Source organism: Medicago truncatula, chromosome 7, assembly GCF_003473485.1.
Source record: "Medicago truncatula cultivar Jemalong A17 chromosome 7, MtrunA17r5.0-ANR, whole genome shotgun sequence".
Taxonomy (NCBI): Eukaryota; Viridiplantae; Streptophyta; class Magnoliopsida; order Fabales; family Fabaceae; genus Medicago; species Medicago truncatula.
The window spans coordinates 33,368,019-33,387,481 of NC_053048.1; the positions used below are offsets into that span (position 1 = coordinate 33,368,019).

At 33.8% G+C, this 19,463-nt stretch overlaps 1 protein-coding gene and 1 long non-coding RNA gene across 4 annotated transcripts; both read left to right on the forward strand.

Moving 5' to 3' along the window:
• The first annotated feature begins 1,859 nt into the window (after window positions 1-1,859).
• LOC112416405 (uncharacterized) lies at window positions 1,860-4,187 on the forward strand. 3 transcript variants are annotated; one of them, XR_005642956.1, is made up of 4 exons: window positions 1,860-1,996; window positions 2,091-2,913; window positions 3,195-3,272; window positions 3,407-4,187. It is a non-coding gene; the product is annotated as an uncharacterized lncRNA (long non-coding RNA). The 3 variants fall into 3 exon arrangements; XR_005642955.1 differs by having other exon boundaries at window positions 2,091-2,364; XR_005642957.1 differs by having other exon boundaries at window positions 2,091-2,364; window positions 3,201-3,272.
• Window positions 4,188-7,837: 3,650 nt separating this feature from the next.
• On the forward strand, window positions 7,838-8,616 carry LOC11416994 (senescence associated gene 20). Its single transcript, XM_003623463.3, has one exon. The coding sequence runs from the start codon at window positions 7,893-7,895 to the stop codon at window positions 8,346-8,348; it is 456 nt and encodes a 151-aa protein (XP_003623511.1). The 5' UTR covers window positions 7,838-7,892; the 3' UTR covers window positions 8,349-8,616.
• Window positions 8,617-19,463: the final 10,847 nt, after the last annotated feature.

The window sequence follows — 19,463 nt, forward strand, 5'->3', positions numbered from 1 at the left end:
ATTCATATAATAATAAATAATTGCAAGTACATATACGACTAAGAATAATTGCCCCGAATAATTTTGCTTAATATAAGGTCTAATTAATATTTGAATGGCCAAATACTATCCTTTTTCTGGAAATGTATGTTCAGGCCATCTTCATAGTTAGACAATTGCTCTTTAGTAGTGATTGCTTTCAGGCACCAACCAAATGGTAATTAACTAACGTTTAGTACTATTGAGTTCGGTTGAGACAGTTTTTAAATCAATTCATCCGATTTAAAAAGTGTATATGAATTGTGATTAACTACAGTTGGACTTTACTGGATGCATAAAGAGCAATTGTTTCATAGCTATCTGACCTTGACAGACCAATACCCTAAGTGGTCGGTCCTACTAACTATGATGAAACCAACTATGCAATAGAATTAAGCAAAGGTTCAGTGGAAGCCCAACTGTGGTACCACGTATGTATCATAAACTGGAGTTGCAATAAATGCTAGAAAGAAATTGCTTAAAAACGGATCCAATTGTAGTTAACTACGATTTGGCTTTTCCAATTGTAGTAACTACCATTGAACACCTTTTAAAGCAAACTAATCACTTTTTAAGTTGGTTTTAGCCGACTTAAAAAGTGATTGACCCATTAACTATAGTTGGATCCGTTTTTAAGCAATTTCTCCGATAAGAAAAGTAACTTTCTAAATGCAATGGGGTAATTTTTATTTGCATGAGTTGTGTGTATAGTGAAAATAAGGTTTTGTTACATCTCCAGTCAAACAAAAAAGAGTTTGCTACATCTGATATATTAATATACAATAAACTTGTTAAGTGATCTTTCAATGTTGGAGTACATACTTTTGAAATATATGTATATGAGAATAATATAGAATATATTATCTTAAATATAAAACTGAGAAACTAAATGTGATTACATAATGAGAAGTGCTATTTATTAAATACGACCTGGCCTACGAAACACAAGAATATGCACAAACATTCTCTTTTATAAAAAGTAAAAAAAAAAAAAAAAAAAACCTCACTTTAATATTTGACACCATAAAAAGACGAGTGATGAATAAAATAGCCTAATAAATAAACTCTATAAGTATCCACAAAAATCAGCATTTTCCTAAGACTTTGTTTGCGAGTTGAGTTTTAGAGTGGAGTGGAAGAGAAAGAAAGGTTTATGGAGAGGTAAATCCTTGTTTGAGAGTTTTAAAAAAATAGGGAAAAGTGTTGGGGGTTTTGAAGGGCTTCATTTGTCCAATTTTAAAGTTCCCCCAAATTGAGAGGTTTTGGGGGTTAAACATACAAATTGACAATTTTGTCCTCATAATAATTCAAAATTTCAATTATAATTTACAAGATAAATTACAAAGTATAACATAATGATTTGATTTTAAGAGGAAAAAAAAAAGATAAAATAGTAAAATTATCACATAAACTCCTCATCTCCTTTCCTTGTTGGTTTCTTTAACTCCCAAACAAGGGGAAAACTTTCCCTCCTTTCTCCCTTCCCTTCCCCTCTTAAGTCTTTCATTCCCCTCCCCTCAAAACTCGCAAACAAAGTCTAATACAATAAACCCTAAGAACTTTAAAGGAGACAGTTGACCCTATGCAGTAACCAATTAAGTTGGTTGATTTGGACAACAATTAATGTCGAGAGACTCCCCATGAACACAAGAGCATGACCCAAAGCTCGTTAATATGAAAAATACTTATCTATACCTATTATTAATACCTATTAATAAAGGCAATACTTTTCTTTTGGTGTAGCCTATTTTCTTTCCTATTTTACCCCTAATTAATTGCAAATATTCCAAAAATATAAACCGTTTGAAGTGAAGTTGGTTACGAAAATTCAAAATAAAAACCTAACTTCTTCTTTGATAAAAACAAATGTAACTTCTTCTACGTCTTTTCCATTACAACCTTCGGTTACAATTTCATCTTCTACCATTTTTTTCATTACTACCATTTCTTTCCATCGATATTCTCAACATGAAATGAGGTGGGCCATTTAAATTAATTCATTCCTTAATCCTTTCTTCTTATAATAATTGTATACAAATATCTTAATTTCCCTCCTTCCATTCTACGCTAAGAAACTAATGGAAAGACCAAAAAAACTAAAGGGAAAGGAGTTGAAAGGAAATGGTAAATTCCATGGCATGTTTCAAATCAAAGGTTGTGACTTGCAATCTAACTTCTTTTCTATGATGCATCTTCTTTGTTTCTCTCTATTGAAATTTTTTACTCCTTTCTTTCTGTTTTTATTCTTCATCATCAACAACAATCGTGAGTACTATTGCTGAAAAGGGAAGAGACCGTGTTTTGCCACTACGACTTCATACCAGTCGCTAAAGCGATCCATAACCGGTAATAACTAAATATGGTGCATTTTTTCTAATGTTTTCTCTTATTCATACTGCCTTTCTTTTTTTCCTAATTTTTTGTTCACATTTTATTTCCTTATGTTTTTATCACAAAATCAGTAATTTACTTCTATGATTTGAATTGTTATTTTCCCTAATCATCATAAAAGCCGATTGTCATCTCCTAACGTGGCGTTCTTCAACAAAAAAATCACCCAACTTGGTGGCAAGGGATATCAAAGCCAACCTTAATCTTCTTTTCTCTGGCTGTCTTATGTCTATAATTTCATATTTTAAACTATTATGTCTTTACCTCTTTTTTTCTTTCCAAGTAAATGTCCCATTGCTAAAGAACCAAAGTTTAGAGAGAGTAGAGCATCCTGAGAGGGTCAGAGTACAATTAAAATAAGACGGAGGAAGAAATAACTACATTTTTTGTGTGTGTATGACTTGCAAGAGTTAGCAGGGTTACAACCAAAAGAGCGGTTAGACAAAATATTGCAACTGTACATGGGAAGCATAAATGAAGAACTAAATAAAAAAAACAATTGAGGTAGCGCACACATCAGAAAACTAGATATCTTATAGGAAGGGAAGATATGGACTCAATATTATTTGGAAACTAGATATCCATCAGAAATTAACCTTGGATCACTATTAGAAGGCGACCAAAACAAATTTTTTTTTTAATTGATAGTTATTATAAAAGGATGGCATTTTCGTTGGAATCTTTTTCCGGTAATTTGTCTCTAATCTATCTAAATTTCAAACGACCAATGTGAATCCTTACATTCTTTTTCATATATTTTATTTACTATGGAATTTATTTGTAAGGAGTAGTAGAAGCAATAATGGGGTACACATTTTTCTTTTTGGAACATCAGTTTGGCAAAACAAATTGATAAATCAAAGGTACGCTTTCCTTTTCTGTTTCTATTCTTTTTAGTTTGTCGTCAAAGCTTTTGAGTTACAGATTTTATTTGGAACAATATATCATGTATTCATAACTTAACATTAACTTCTTTGAGTCTATGAATTATTGGCAGGGAAGAATAAAATACGAATTGAATTCATTTGCCACCCAAGGTGGACGTAGCGCTACAACAATGGTACTATTGACACTTTGTTTGGTTAACATCTCTCTCATTCTTCTCCATCCAGCTACATTTGAATGTGTTGACACTATAAGAAAGGGGTAAGAGATAGAAAGACAAAATGAAAGACAGAGAAGAAAATAGGACTGATAGAGAGAATGCCAAAGAGAAAGACAGACGACAAAGAAAATGGTAGAGAAATATATATGAGACAAAAGGCCACCCTCCGATGGTGCAAAGTCTTCACAAAAGAAATAAGTGGTTGTTCATGGTCGCATAACAATTGATAGTTGATCGAAAGGTTCCGTACAATCAAACACCACTTAACTCAAAATACAAGGATTTGAGATACCCTCGACGACAATGTAATTGATTAAAAACCAGTTGATTTATAAATGTTGGTTATGTATCTTTTTGAATTTACTATATATTTTAGATCAACGTCTGTTCAATATGAGATAGAGAACAAAAGTATAGGAAAAGGAGAGACAAAAGTAAGGAAAATAGGGAGCCATCTAGGTCACCCTTTGGCAGTGGCCTAAATGAAATCCTCACAGCACTCACACAAAATGACGGAGGAAGGGGCATTAGGTTTTTGGAGAGAGAGAGGGGTTTGTTTATTGATTTTAGTTAAAATGTTTTCTTATTCTGTTTCTACAATTAATTTTATTCTCTCCATTTCTTTTGTAGACAATGAGAGTGTGATGTAAATAGAGATGATGAATATGTCTTATATTTTGATTTCAAAGAAAATGATTTGGTTTTGGTTTTATTTTCAAATATAACTATAAGAAAAGATCCAATTTGGCTTTGTGATTTGTATAGTTGGACTTACTTTTTATTTGCTTTGTGTTACTCAAGTATACTATTACCCAAATTCAACAGCTAAACTTATTTCAAGCTCAAGCATGGAGTAGAGAATAATAACCATAAGGAGTGGGAGAAAGCTCTAAAGGTAAATATACATGATCTGAAATACACTTTGACGAAGTGATTATGTAACAAACTTTATTCGATGCTATGATGTCAAAACTTTATTCTATGCTAATGAAATAAAAAGTGTTACAGAAATTATTTTTTGAATATAAAAGGGCTAAAAAGATTAATTATGCATTTGGAAAAGGTTTTAGAAAACATGTTGATATTATAATTTTCTTATGTTTCTATTTTATTGCGAGCATCTAAGATAGTATATATGAAGTGTGTAAAGTGAGAGATATGTCAATTATCATATGTTTAAAACCATTTGTATTAATTAATAACAACTATGGTGTGTTCTAATTCTCTTTTATTCTCTTACTATCTATTTATATCTCTTTATTCGTAGAATAGCTAATATCTGAAATTAACATTTTTGTTTTCAACCTATTAGTTTTATTTAAAAATATGAGTTAGCGCAGGAGAAAAAGCGGACAGACGGAAGTGCCCGTCTGAACGCTTGTATTTGATAATGAAAAATAATATTTCAAAGGAAAATTAACTATAACCGTGATAATGTATTGTGATTTTAACCGTTAAGTTGATGATAAAAATTAGTTTTTTTTTATAATAAAAGAACCAATTAGTCACAATCTTAAGTTTAACACAATAAACAATTAGGACAACGCACAACCGTTCTATATTATATAGATCCAAAAACAAAGAAAAAAAATCTTGGCACTAGTAGCAATAATCTATAAACTTTGTTCCATTCAGTGGAATCTCGTGGTGGAATAAACTCTTCTGCCCCAATATTCATGGAATGACGGTGTTATTATTGTTGCTTTTGCCGGTACTTTAATTTATTTATTTTTTGCGTTAACTCTCCGGTTCTCTGCGAAAAGACCATAGTAATCTGAAATTCGCCCGTGATGTAGGGATAATTTGGTTAAAAATTGTTTCATTCAGTAATTGAACTCGAACTCTCTCAAACGATTTGTCCTTAATGAAACTCATTTACCACTTAAACTCAATTGCTTAGTTTTTATAGTTGCTTTGCCGGTGCTTTAGGGAAATCAAAATATTTTCTTGAAGAGGTATAGTAAATATTTTTGAGGGAAGGTATAATAAATAATTTTGATGTGAACTTTTTCTTTCTGAATAAATGTAAATAGTGGACTAATCTGATTTTTCTTTAATAATTTTTTTAAATAGTTTCATTCATTATAAAAAGTGATAAATTATCATTTTGTCAATTTTATATTCTTTTTTGGTGTGTCATTTTTTGCGTTAGCCGTCCAGTTATCAATGGCAAGGGGTTGTGATTAGACTTTCTATGGGTGACTGCGTTGTTCACATTAAAGATGTTTTGTATACACCTTCGATTTATTTCTTTCTTTCTTCAAGACTCTTTCTAGAACATTTTCCAAAATTAAATCTCTTTTTAAATTACTTTTGTGGGTGGTGTGTGCGCGTTCGAGAGCATGAAGAGTTGGATGCGTGTAATTTGTCTATGTTATTATTTGAAAGCACAAAAATATTATTTTTCTATCACTTTTCATAATAAATTTTAATCCGATTTTTTTTTTATAAATATAGTCCAACCAATTTAAGAATGAAAAATGTTATTACTTTATTCAAACAAAAAAAAGTATAAAATGAAGGAAATTCAAATAGAATATTTGAATTTTCTAGTATTCTAATATCCCAAAAAAAAAAAAATCCATAAACACATTCAAATGCAAATACACTCTTAGAAATTTTAAAAGTAATTATGGGTCGGATAATTTAATATTTACTTTTTTATTTATATTTTTCTTGTAATGAAATTTAATATTTGTTGAATGTGATATTGAAGTGGTGGTAAATTGCCTCTTTGGACCTATAAAGATAGCAAAACTGAAAAACATATATTTTCTTTTTTTAAATTTGAGTCGTTTGAAAAATACTAGAGCCACTTGAATTAGAAGAGAAACATATAATAGCAATACACGTTCTAACACACATTTTTCAACATAGTCTTTTTCATTGGTTAAAATTCACATGAGACTATCAAAATTATATGAGACCCACGTAATTTGATAGAACTTATGTGAATTCTAACCAATCAAAAATAGTGTGTTGAAAAGTGTGTATTAGAATGTATGTTGCTAGCATTCCTCTTCTGTCTATTGTAATGATCTATATTTCATCTTTCTTTTTTTTTTTTAATTCAACACAAACTTCCTTAAATTAAAGAAAATTAAATCCTCTGCTATAGATGGCGACTATTTTAGTGTAGTACGTAAACTAAGCATAAAATGAATCCCGTTATGTCACATTTATTTTTTAGTATTTATTAATTTTACTTTTTGTTTACTTATGAATTTATGATCAATGATGTTTAACTTTTTGAAAAAAGGCAAATTTCTTTGTCCTAACCCAACATGCAAATGCTTTTGGGAGGTAGTTGCCAATGCTGAAAAAATAGAGGATCCTCCCCTCCTACGTTCCAAAAACATCAATTCAACTTAGTAACACTTTTAGATTATACCTAAATATTCAAAGACAAGAGTCCTTCAACTACAAACCAAAGATCCATTCTAAACAAACTTTCCCACATGTCTAGAGTTAGGCATTAGATGACATATGACTTAAAAATGTGTTTAAGTGGTAAAACTCACTTTACCGATTAATTTGTAAAGGTTGAATCAAATTTAATCCAAATTCTAAGAATTGTTTCGCCACCTGTTATGTGACCAATGGAGTCACACTCTAGATGTCTTTCATCTTGTGTGTGATAGAATATGTGTTAAAATTTTCATATAAGATGAGATATATTGACTAAAAAGTATGTTTATAAGTGGTGGGTTGTCCTTATTTTGGAAGCCAATATTGTAGTTTGAGTTAGGTTTAACACAACTTCTAATATCATCTTAAAAAAGAATGAAAACTCAAGTCTTTCGTAATTTTCTCACAAATCAATTTAATATTCAATAGAAAATAATTTAGTCTTTCGTAATTTTCTCACAAATCAATTTAATATTCGATAGAAAATAATGCTCAATTTAGTTCATAATATTTTTATGTGGAGCGTAAATTGGTCTCTGACTCGTAATATTATAGAGATTAATTTTTCTTTAGTATAAAAATGAGAAGACTAGTTTGAGTTTTTTTTTTTTATCAAGATTAAATTGAGTCCCGAGAAAATTATAATCAACCAAATTTTTCCTTCACTTAAAAAAACACTAAAATGACATAGTCTTCAAGTAGACATCGTTTTCTCCACATAAATGCATTCCCACATAGTACCATATGCTATGATTTAATTATGCATATTTGTGGTGTGACATATTTTGTCGTTTCAAACGTTGCCATCCAATCCCTCACCTCATAAATCAATCAATCTCAACCGTCTATGCTCAATTTCCAGAACAAACTATTGCCACCAAACTTCAACTTCCATTCCTATAAATTGTGACTTACCATGCAATGCAAAAATCAGTGGTAACACAACTAGTACCATTCTCTCATAAAACAAATGGACTCTATGGTAGAAATGCAAAACAAGTCCATAGTTGAAATTCTCTACAAAGCACTTTTGGGCCAAGGAACAATGGAAATGGTAGCCAAATTGCTAGCAAGTGATCTTGAGTATTGGTTCCATGGCCCACCACAATGTCAACACATGATGAAGGTGTTAACAGGAGAAACAGATCACAAAAAAGGGTTCAAATTTGAGCCAAGAAGTGTGACTTCAATTGGTGATTGTGTGATAACTGAAGGTTGGGAAGGACAAGCTTATTGGGTTCATGTTTGGACATTGAAAAATGGGTTAATTACACAATTTAGAGAGTATTTCAATACATGGCTTGTTGTGAGAGATTTGAGGCCATTAAGGTGGGAAGATCATAAGCAAGATAACATGACATTGTGGAGAAGTCAACCTCGTGATCTTTATCGTAGGTCACTTCCTGGACTTGTCTTGGCTATTTAGACACAACACAACTCATTACATGTGCTGCTCAATTTGGTTGTTATGTAATGTAATCACTATTTTGTACAATGTATCATGAATTTCGTCCTGTGAATTAAACATCATTTTCAAATTATTAGCAGGTTTTAATTAGTAGCTATATATTTGGCCTGTGGAGAGAGAGATCTTTGAACTACAAAGGTTTTCAAGAATATCTTTTAAATTTGTACACCCTTTTTTTTAACAAGCCAAAATGGAATTAATATATCAAAAGGAGTTATTCATCTCCTACAAGGCGTACAAAAGAGAATCACTCAAAGGTACAATGTCAAAGCACTAATGCCGCAAACAAACAGACAATAAAAACAGAAGAAAAACTGCAAAGTTATAGTAAAAGTCCCATGCAAAGTAAAGGATGTCTCCACCAGTCGTAAATTCGTAATAGCTGAAAGAACATGTTGACAGACAAGCCTTTAACCACCGAAAGGAAAGCATGTTTACCTTGTCTGTCAACTGATGTAACTCTGATGCCTGCTGATTGAAAACACGGTTGTTCCTTTCCTTCTAAATAACCCAGACACAAGCAAGCCAGATTAATTTGAGGAAAGAATAAGTGAATCGCAGTAACCCTGCTAGTTTTTACACCCTTAATTTCCTTCCAAATAACCCAGACACAAGCAAGCCAGATTAATTTGAGGAAAGAATAAGTGAATCGTAGTAACCGTGCTAGATTTTTACACCCTTAATTTGAGGAAAGAATATATTTGTAAATCCTTAATTTTCCTACACTTATTCAACACATCATTTTATCTCTATCTCTCTTCATATGGCATAACTTCTTTATTAAATCGTTCTCTCCATTTATGTCTTTCTATTGGTAGAATAGATAATGGATGTACAAAAATAGTATCTCTTTTTAAAATTCATAGCTCTATCTTAGCTATTGGTGTGATTGCATGTGCCAATGTGTATGTGTGTGAGGTAGAGAAAAAAGTGGAGCTCTTTTTGCAAAACTTGACAGCAATATAGAATTGCAGTATAGATTTGGAATGTGTTGACATGAAGAATTAGTCATTTGACTATAATTGTAGGTCAAAATAAATGGAGAATTGTATTTAATAAGAGATAGATAAAAAAAATAGTTGAAAATCTTATTACTAAATGGATCTCTCTATCATTAATTATTTTATAATTTTGACTCAAATGTAATTTTGATCCCCTATTTTCAAAATTATTAACTTTTGATACTCCATTTTCTAAAACCACCATTTTGATCTCCCTAGTTGTAAAGTCAACAAATTTTCTGATAACCCATTTTCTAATACAAACATTTTGATCCTACATGGCATTGCCTACATGCTACATCGTTTGACATCTTATTTCCATGTCATTTAATTAAAAGTTACTCCCTCCGTCCCATAATAAATGACACAGTTGACCCTATTACGCATACCAAAACATAATTTTGAGCTTAAATATCTTGAATAATACTCATAGAGACAAATCTAACGACATCTTATATGATATTATTTATCTTTGTATATTAGTAGAAAAATATGGTCAAAGTAAGCCAGGCCCAAATCATCATCGTTTTCTCAACCAAGTCACCCATAAACATCGTTCATCGTTCCAGAGGGATGTGTTCTTGGTTGCCATTATTCACACGGTTCATTCTATTTAGAGAGCAATAAGTACACTTCGCTTCAGTTCAAATAAGGTATTGTTGCATGCGACTAAGTCCTCTATAATTTATCTGGTGGCTCTCAGTCGTAATATGTCACAGGGACATTGTTTGTGGTCAGATAAGTGGTTGTTGGATAATTTTATTGTTGCTCCAGGCTATAGGCGGTTCAAGGATATTATGGAGGTTACTTGGAAAGCTCCTACTGCTGGCTGGGTAAAAGCTAACATTGATGGCTCTGTGAAAGCTGGTTTGGCATCTTGCGGCGGTATCTTTCGTGATCATAGAGCCACTTTTCTTGGTGCTTTTGTGTGTAACCTTGGGGATGTATCGGTTTTTGAGGCAGAATTGACAGGTATTCTTGGCATAATCTTTGGATCGAGTGTGACTCTTCTTCTGTTGTTCAGGCTTTTAAAAATTTTGCAATCATTCCTTTCCGTCTCCGAAACCGTTGGCACAATGTTTTTCATAGGAGGATTCAAGCGCTTTGCTCTCATGTTTATCGTGAAGGTAATTGTTGTGCAGATAAGTTAGCTGATTTTTGCCACTCCATTACGAGGTCTGTTTGGATAGGCTTCCCTTCCTCAGTCTCTGGCGGCGGACTTCTTCCGTGACCGTGTGGGTCTGCCGAATTATAGGTTTCCGTAGCTTTTGTTGGGTGTTTTTCTGCTGAGGGTTTTGCCCTAGTCCCCCCTCTTGTACATATTATTTTCTCTTTTTTGATAATATATATAGAATAGGTGGTAGACGATGAGGTGACAATTGGGTGCCAATCTAATTGGGATGTCTCTGTCTCCTCTTGATACCGTCCCTACTTCTTTGCATATAAAAAAGAAAAAATACAACATGTTTAAAAGACTCATTTGTCAAATATGTGAACAGTCGTATAAAGAAAATTATTTGGTATCCATATTTCCCAAACGATAATTTAATGTAAATAACAAAACAAAGGTCAAATAAAACTAGTGGAGATCACAAATTGCAGCCTAGGTAGGGTCCATTAAATTAAGTCCCTCATATAATGTATGTCATGATTGGAAGGGGAACCCTTCCCTACCTTCGAATGAACTTTCTTCTGGACCATGACAATCTGATATATATCTAGTACAGTTTTTCTTTTGATATAAAAAATGAATATATAATATAATGACAACGATTCTTGATTCTATATATAGATACATGCAACCTATATATCTCTAGTAATTAATATCAACAGTTGGATCCAACCATGGAAACCCCTCGTGTGCATGGAGTTTGGACATTCTCCTAATCAATAATCAACCAAAGTGACCACTCATAATCATATACATATAGCACCATACAATTAAATTCAATTGACAGAACACCAAAATTTCATGGGTGAGAATTGAGAACCAATCCAGTCTTTTGTCCTTTAGCAACCAATTTATGAGACTATGCGTTTGGTTTGTAAAACATCAAGTACAGTACATAACAGTATAAGAAAAAACAGCACAATACAAGGGAGAACAGCATAGGACAAATTTTTATGACATTGAATAATTTTTTGTTTTATACGATTTTTGGCGGACAAAATGCTATTTTGATATTTTAGACAACTTGTACGTGGGACAAAAAGTTGTGCTGTGGTTTGCTGAGGGACAAAAATATCAGTTTTTTGTTGGAACAAAATGTGTTTCACAATGAACCTTATTAAGTTTTGATGATAACAAGGTATTAAAAATTGTCAATTGGTTATTACTAATAATTGTTCAAGTGTACAGGACCAAAGGCTACTCAAGTTATTTCAATAGGTCTTGGAAGAACAATGGAAAGAAAAAGAAATTCTGAGCATCTGAAGAAAACTGCTCCTGAAGCTAAACTGCTCCTGAAGAGATGACGTCATCAGAAGCAGAAAGTCATCAGAAGCAAAAGTTTTCATCAGAAGCAATATCTTCACCAGAAGCTACATTTGATCCTTTAATCAAACGGAAGATTCAAAGTAGCTGATTCTCAATTCAGTCTTATCAACGAAGAACGAAGAATTGAAAGGGAGGTATCAACGGATATATGGATAGCACTGAGCACTTGTCTCTCATTAATAGAGTTGACAAAGTACAAGTGTACAACCACTACCTCCACTACTCTGTTTTCTGTCTACGCTACAAGACAAAACAACAGCCATGCCTGCAGAATTTGTTCACTCAAGATGGGAATGAATTTGAAGCTTATTCTTCAAAGGACTACACCCAAATCAGGCAAAGGATCACTGGTGGATAATCAAAGGATTTCAAACGACTCTTTAGACGTGCTGATTATCTCAACGTCTCTTTCACGCCTCTATATAAAGAAGTGAAGACTTGAAGATAAAAGATAGAGATATATAAGTTTAAAAGCGCCAAAACTCTGTCAATTTGATTCTACAAAGCACACTGAATTTCTGCACTGATTTGATACATCTTAGAAATTCAAAGTCTAGAGTCTTTTCTGTATTGTATTGTGAACACCACTGATTGTATATCAAGTGTTCAATTCAAACTCAATTCTCTGTATTTTTGTTTGATTAGAAGTCTCTCGCCTGCGTGCTTGAGCATTAGAAGTCTCTTGCTTAGTGCTTGAGCATTGGAAGACTCTTGCGTGTGTGCTTGAGCATTTTTGTGAAGTCTCATACTTAGAAAGTATTGAGCAGTTGTAATCTTTGTGATTATAGTGAAATCTCCTTGGAAGTGCAAGGGGGACTGGACTACTTCCGTGTTGTGGAAGGAACCAGGATAACTGCTTGTGTCCTTGTCTTTCTTTTCTCTGCTCTGTTCTTTTCCGCTGCAATCTGACTCTGATCATTTCATCAGAAGCAATCAAACTGCTTCTGAAGTTTTATCAGAAGAAGTATTTTTTAAGAGAAAAAGAAAACACAATTCAACCCCCCCCCCCCCCCCCCCCCCCCCCTTCTTGTGTTTTTCACCTTCAATTGGTATCAGAGCTTGCTCTGTTATCACAGCACTTAACCGTGTTACAGTTCAAGATCTATTAGAAAAACATGTCTGGAGATGAGGAATCAGTTACTACAAAATACACAAGTGTCAAGCATGACTATGATACTGCTGACAAGAAAACAGACTCTGGAAAAGCTCCAAAGTTTAATGGAGATCCAGAAGAGTTTTCATGGTGGAAAACTAATATGTACAGCTTTATTATGGGATTGGATGAAGAGCTATGGGATATACTGGAAGATGGAGTTTATGATCTGGATTTGGATGAAGAAGGAGCTGCTATAGACAGAAGAATACATACTCCTGCTCAGAAGAAGCTTTATAAGAAACACCACAAGATAAGAGGAATCATTGTGGCTTCTATACCTCGCACCGAATACATGAAAATGAGTGACAAATCTACTGCGAAAGCTATGTTTGCTTCTCTATGTGCAAACTTTGAAGGCAGCAAGAAAGTAAAAGAGGCTAAAGCTTTGATGCTAGTTCATCAGTATGAACTTTTCAGAATGAAGGATGATGAGAGTATAGAAGAAATGTACTCAAGATTTCAAACTTTAGTTTCTGGATTGCAAATACTGAAGAAAAGCTATGTTTCTTCTGATCATGTTAGTTAGATTTTGAGAAGCTTACCTTCAAGATGGAGACCCAAAGTAACTGCTATTGAGGAAGCTAAGGATCTAAATACTCTAAGTGTTGAAGATCTTGTTAGCTCACTCAAAGTGCATGAAATGAGTCTAAATGAGCATGAAACCTCTAAGAAGAGTAAATCCGTTGCTTTACCATCTAAAGGAAAGACCTCAAAGTCTTCCAAAGCCTACAAAGCCAGTGAATCTGAAGAAGAATCACCTGATGGAGATTCTGATGAAGATCAATCTGTAAAGATGGCTATGCTGTCCAACAAGCTTGAGTATCTGGCAAGGAAGCAGAAGAAATTTTTGAGCAAGAGAGGTAGCTACAAGAACTTCAAGAAAGAAGATCAGAAGGGATGCTTCAATTGTAAGAAGCCTGGTCATTTCATTGTTGATTGCCCTGATCTTCAGAAGGAGAAGTTTAAAGACAAATCCAAGAAATCAAGCTTCAATTCCAGTAAATTCAGAAAGCAAATCAAAAAGAGCTTGATGGCGACCTGGGAAGATTTGGATAGTGAATCTGGTTCTGATAAAGAAGAAGCTGATGATGATGCTAAGGCAGCCGTGGGGTTAGTGGCAACAGTATCATCAGAAGCAGTATCAGAAGCTGAATCAGATTCAGAAGATGAAAATGAGGTATATTCCAAAATCCCTAGACAAGAACTTGTTGATTCTCTAAAAGAACTTTTATCACTGTTTGAACACAGAACCAATGAGTTGACAGATTTAAAAGAAAAATATGTTGATTTGATGAAACAACAAAAGTCAACTCTATTGGAACTGAAAGCTTCTGAAGAAGAACTCAAAGGGTTTAACCTCATATCAACAACATATGAAGATAGACTCAAGAGTCTTTGTCAGAAGCTACAAGAAAAATGTGATAAAGGTTCAGGCAATAAACATGAGATTGCCTTGGATGATTTTATTATGGCTGGAATAGACAGAAGCAAAGTTGCTTCTATGATCTACAGCACATACAAGAACAAAGGCAAAGGGATTGGATATTCTGAGGAGAAATCCAAAGAATACAGTCTCAAGAGCTACTGTGATTGTATCAAGGATGGATTGAAATCCACCTTTGTGCCTGAAGGTACAAATGCTATAACTGCTGTTCAGTCAAAACCTGAAGCTTCAGGTTCACAGGCTAAGATCACATCAAAGCCAGAGAATCTTAAGATCAAGGTAATGACAAAATCTGATCCTAAGAGTCAAAAGATTAAAATTCTGAAAAGATCAGAACCTGTTCATCAGAATCTGATTAAACCAGAATCTAAAATTCCAAAACAAAAGGATCAGAAGAACAAAGCAGCTACTGCTTCTGAAAAAACAATACCAAAAGGTGTCAAACCTAAAGTATTGAATGATCAGAAGCCACTCAGCATTCACCCTAAGGTACAAGGGAGGAAAAGTAAAACCTCCAAAACTAACCCAAAAGGACCCATGAAGATATGGGTACCTAAATCTGAATTGGCCAAAAATGCAGGTGTGCTTAAGGGCAAGAGAGAAACAAAGGTCATGGTACCTAGACAGCGGATGTTCAAGGCACATGACTGGAGAGAAAGCTTTGTTCCTTACCCTTACAATGAAAGATGGAGGAGAAGTGAAGTTTGGTGGCAACCAAACTGGAAAGATCATTGGTACAGGTACTATTGGTAATTCCTCCATCTCAATTAATAATGTGTGGCTAGTAGATGGTCTGAAGCATAACCTATTGAGCATTAGTCAATTTTGTGACAATGGGTATGATGTAACGTTCAGTAAGACCAACTGCACACTAGTCAACAAGGATGACAAATCCATTACATTCAAGGGAAAGAGAGTTGAGAATGTCTATAAAATAAATTTCTCTGATCTGGCTGATCAGAAGGTAGTTTGCCTTCTGTCAATGAATGATAAAAAATGGGTATGGCATAAAAGGTTGGGACATGCTAATTGGAGATTAATTTCTAAAATTAGCAAGTTACAACTGGTCAAAGGATTGCCTAACATTGATTATCATTCAGATGCACTTTGTGGTGCATGTCAGAAAGGGAAAATTGTGAAAAGTTCTTTCAAATCTAAAGACATTGTATCAACCTCCAGACCCTTAGAATTACTCCATATTGATCTTTTTGGTCCAGTTAACACTGCATCCTTATATGGAAGTAAATATGGATTAGTCATTGTTGATGATTACAGCAGATGGACTTGGGTAAAATTCATTAAAAGTAAAGACTATGCATGTGAAGTGTTTAGCAGCTTCTGCACTCAAATACAATCTGAAAAAGAATTGAAAGTCAGAAGTGATCATGGTGGAGAATTTGAAAATGAGCCATTTGAACTTTTTTGTGAAAAACATGGGATTCTCCATGAGTTTTCTTCTCCTAGAACTCCACAACAAAATGGGGTTGTAGAAAGAAAGAACAGAACCTTACAAGAAATGGCCAGAACCATGATCCATGAAAACAACTTAGCTAAACATTTTTGGGCAGAAGCAGTAAATACTTCATGTTATATTCAAAATAGGATCTATATCAGACCTATGTTGGAGAAAACAGCATATGAAATCTTTAAAGGAAGAAGACCCAATATCTCTTACTTTCATCAGTTTGGATGTACTTGTTACATCTTAAACACTAAAGACTATCTGAAGAAATTTGATGCCAAGGCTCAAAGAGGAATCTTTTTAGGTTACTCTGAAAGGTCAAAGGCATACAGAGTGTATAATTCAGAAACACAATGTGTTGAAGAATCTATGCATGTAAAATTTGATGATAGAGAGCCTGGAAGTAAAACTTCAGAGCAAAGTGAAAGTAATGCAGGTACAACTGATTCTGAAGATGCATCAGAATCTGATCAACCTTCTGATTCTGAAAAGTATACAGAAGTTGAATCTAGTCCAGAAACTGAAATCACTCCAGAAGCTGAGTCTAATTCAGAAGCAGAACCTAGCTCAAAAGTACAGAATGAAATTGCTTCTGAGGACTTTCAAGATAACACTCAGCAGGTTATTCAACCTAAATTCAAGCACAAATCTTCACATCCTGAGGAGCTAATCATTGGAAGCAAAGATAGTCCTAGAAGAACAAGATCACATTTTAGACAAGAAGAGTCATTAATAGGACTGCTTTCAGTAATTGAGCCTAAAACTGTTGAAGAAGCTCTCACAGATGATGGATGGATATTAGCTATGCAAGAAGAGCTAAATCAATTCCAAAGGAATGATGTGTGGGATCTAGTACCCAAACCTTTTCAGAAGAACATTATTGGAACAAAATGGGTATTCAGAAACAAGCTGAATGAACAAGGAGAAGTAACCAGAAACAAAGCCAGACTTGTTGCTCAAGGCTACAGTCAACAAGAAGGCATTGATTACACTGAAACATTTGCTCCAGTTGCAAGATTGGAAGCAATCAGGTTACTTCTATCCTACGCAATTAATCATGGCATAATATTATATCAAATGGATGTCAAAAGTGTCTTTCTTAATGGTGTCATTGAAGAAGAAGTGTATGTTAAACAACCTCCTGGGTTTGAGGATCTTAAGCATTCTGACCATGTTTATAAACTTAAGAAATCACTATATGGCTTGAAACAAGCTCCCAGAGCATGGTATGATAGACTAAGTAATTTCTTAATTAAAAATGATTTTGAAAGAGGACAAGTTGACACAACACTCTTCAGAAGGACTCTTAAGAAAGATATTTTGATTGTGCAAATATATGTTGATGATTGTTATCATGGTTTTTGGGTGCCAAGCCATTAATTGGACTTGTACCTTTCGACCGTTGATATCTCTCTTTTTTCTTGGGAAGGGTAAAAGGAGAAAAACCCTTGAGTTTCCGAATTCGGGGGTCGGTTTTACTACGGGAAGGTGTTAGGCACCCGGAGTAACTATAGTCCTCTATAGGAGCCGTTTTCCTAAGTTGATTTCTACGCTTATTTTTACTTACTTTTGAAAATGGGAGGTTTATTTAGTTAAGAATGGGGGTGAGAAGAAGTAGAATTTGATTTCATTTCGGCTTGGATGAGTTTTGACTCATTGCCTACGTACCCTTTTAAGGGATCAAAACCGTTCGTAGTTCTTGCTAAAAAACTTGTTTTTTGTTTTAATTGTTTGATTTTAAGTTTTGAAAAAAGGTTTTGAAGAAGGAGATTGGGAGGCTTCATGAGCGTTAGATTTAGCAAAAGAAAGTGAGGTTTGATTAGTGATTAGAAAGAAAGTCTAAATGGTTAAGATGAATTGAATTTTTCTTAAGAAAGAAAAAAGAAAGGAAAAAAATGAAGTGTTGACTTCATACTTATTATGAAAATTTTTGAAGTGAAGTTCAATTGTTTTTTTTGGAAAAAGGATGGATTTTCTCTAAGTGTTTAAAACCTAAACGCTTATTTAACCATACAATCCTATGCATACATCTAAGGTGAGTGTGTGCGTGTCGGTGCGCCATAGTGTCCATAGTCCATATTACAACATTCCCTAAATACATTCTATGGCCTCTTTGCCAAGCTACAAACCAATGGTAAATTACATCTCTAAATGAATTAAAACTTGCAAAAATAAATGCTAGGCTAAAGAAGGCAGAGGGAATACTAAATGAGATGCATGGAACATGGAAATAAACTTGTTAGTGAAAAGAAAAAAAACATAACAAGTACTAAGAAATAAAAGCATGCAAGATGGCACAAAAAGTTAACAAAATGACATTAAACCCTAAAAATTTAGGTATGAAACCTAAAGCATTCTTGGCCTCTAATTCTCATGCTTTAACAAATTTTGAAAGAGTTTTCTTTATCTCAAGTTATAGCATGGAATTATTGGAAACATGCAAGCATGGTTTCATGCCATATTTTCTAGAATAAACTTGGTATTTTATATCTTTCAAAATATGCATATGTTGTTCATAAAATCAAGAACTTATGAACCAAATCAAAACAACAAATCAATCATGAAATTATAGGCACAAATCTCTCATATTAACACATCAAGTAGCTTTTATTACATATTCTCACATTAAGGACAAATGTGTGAAGAAGAATCCATAACAAATAATTCAAAGAGAATTAAAATGCTATGAATTAATTATACAAAAATTTCATAGATCCTTAATGTTCAAAAATGTCATAAAAACACTAAGAAAATATCAAGAAACATGTGATAACTTTTGGAGATTTTTTGGAGAAAATTTTAAGCATGCAGGGGTTCAAACAGCAAAGAAATATGGTGCAAATAGCAGGAAAACAAACAAAAACGTAAAAGAACAAAGCCCAAACCAAAGGCCCAGTACACTAGAAGATCCGGTTGCACAGGAACCATACGATTGATCCAGGATTCTGAAACCCTAGATCAAACGGCCAGGAAACGAAGGGGAATGGACCGGACTGGACCGGTCCGGTTCGCTGGCTTATAAAAAGGGAGGAGCTCCGGTTTGCTTCATTTTGCTGCTCTCATTCTCTCTCTAACTCTTCTCTCTTCTCTCATCTCTCACCTCTCACTAACCTCGCCGCCGGCGAGGATGAAGCTACGGCGGAGACCTTGAAGGTCCGCCGGAAACTTCATCTTCTCCGGCGAGTTCATGCAGTTTCCGGTGACCTAAATTTCCAGATTTCAAAGATTCTTACTTCATTTGATTCGTCCTTTAACCCTAAACACGAATCCAGTAGCTGTTTTTTCAAATACGGTTTGAAACGTTGTAGATCTAAAAAGTTCCATACGGTTTTGAAACTGATTTTTTTGGTTTTTGAAAAGAAATGTTTAGATCGTTTAAAGATCTACATCGTTTCGTTGTTTGATTACGCTTCTAGTACTCGTTCTTGCTTTCAAAACTTAGATCCTTATGGATCTAGGTTTCGTGTTTACGGTTACGGCTTTCTTTGAATTCTGGAAATTTTTTGATACGCT

Coding starts and splice junctions, on each gene's coding strand:
- LOC11416994 (XM_003623463.3), top strand. CDS start 7,893: ATGGACTCTATGGTAGAAATGCAAAACAAGTCCATAGTTGAAATTCTC.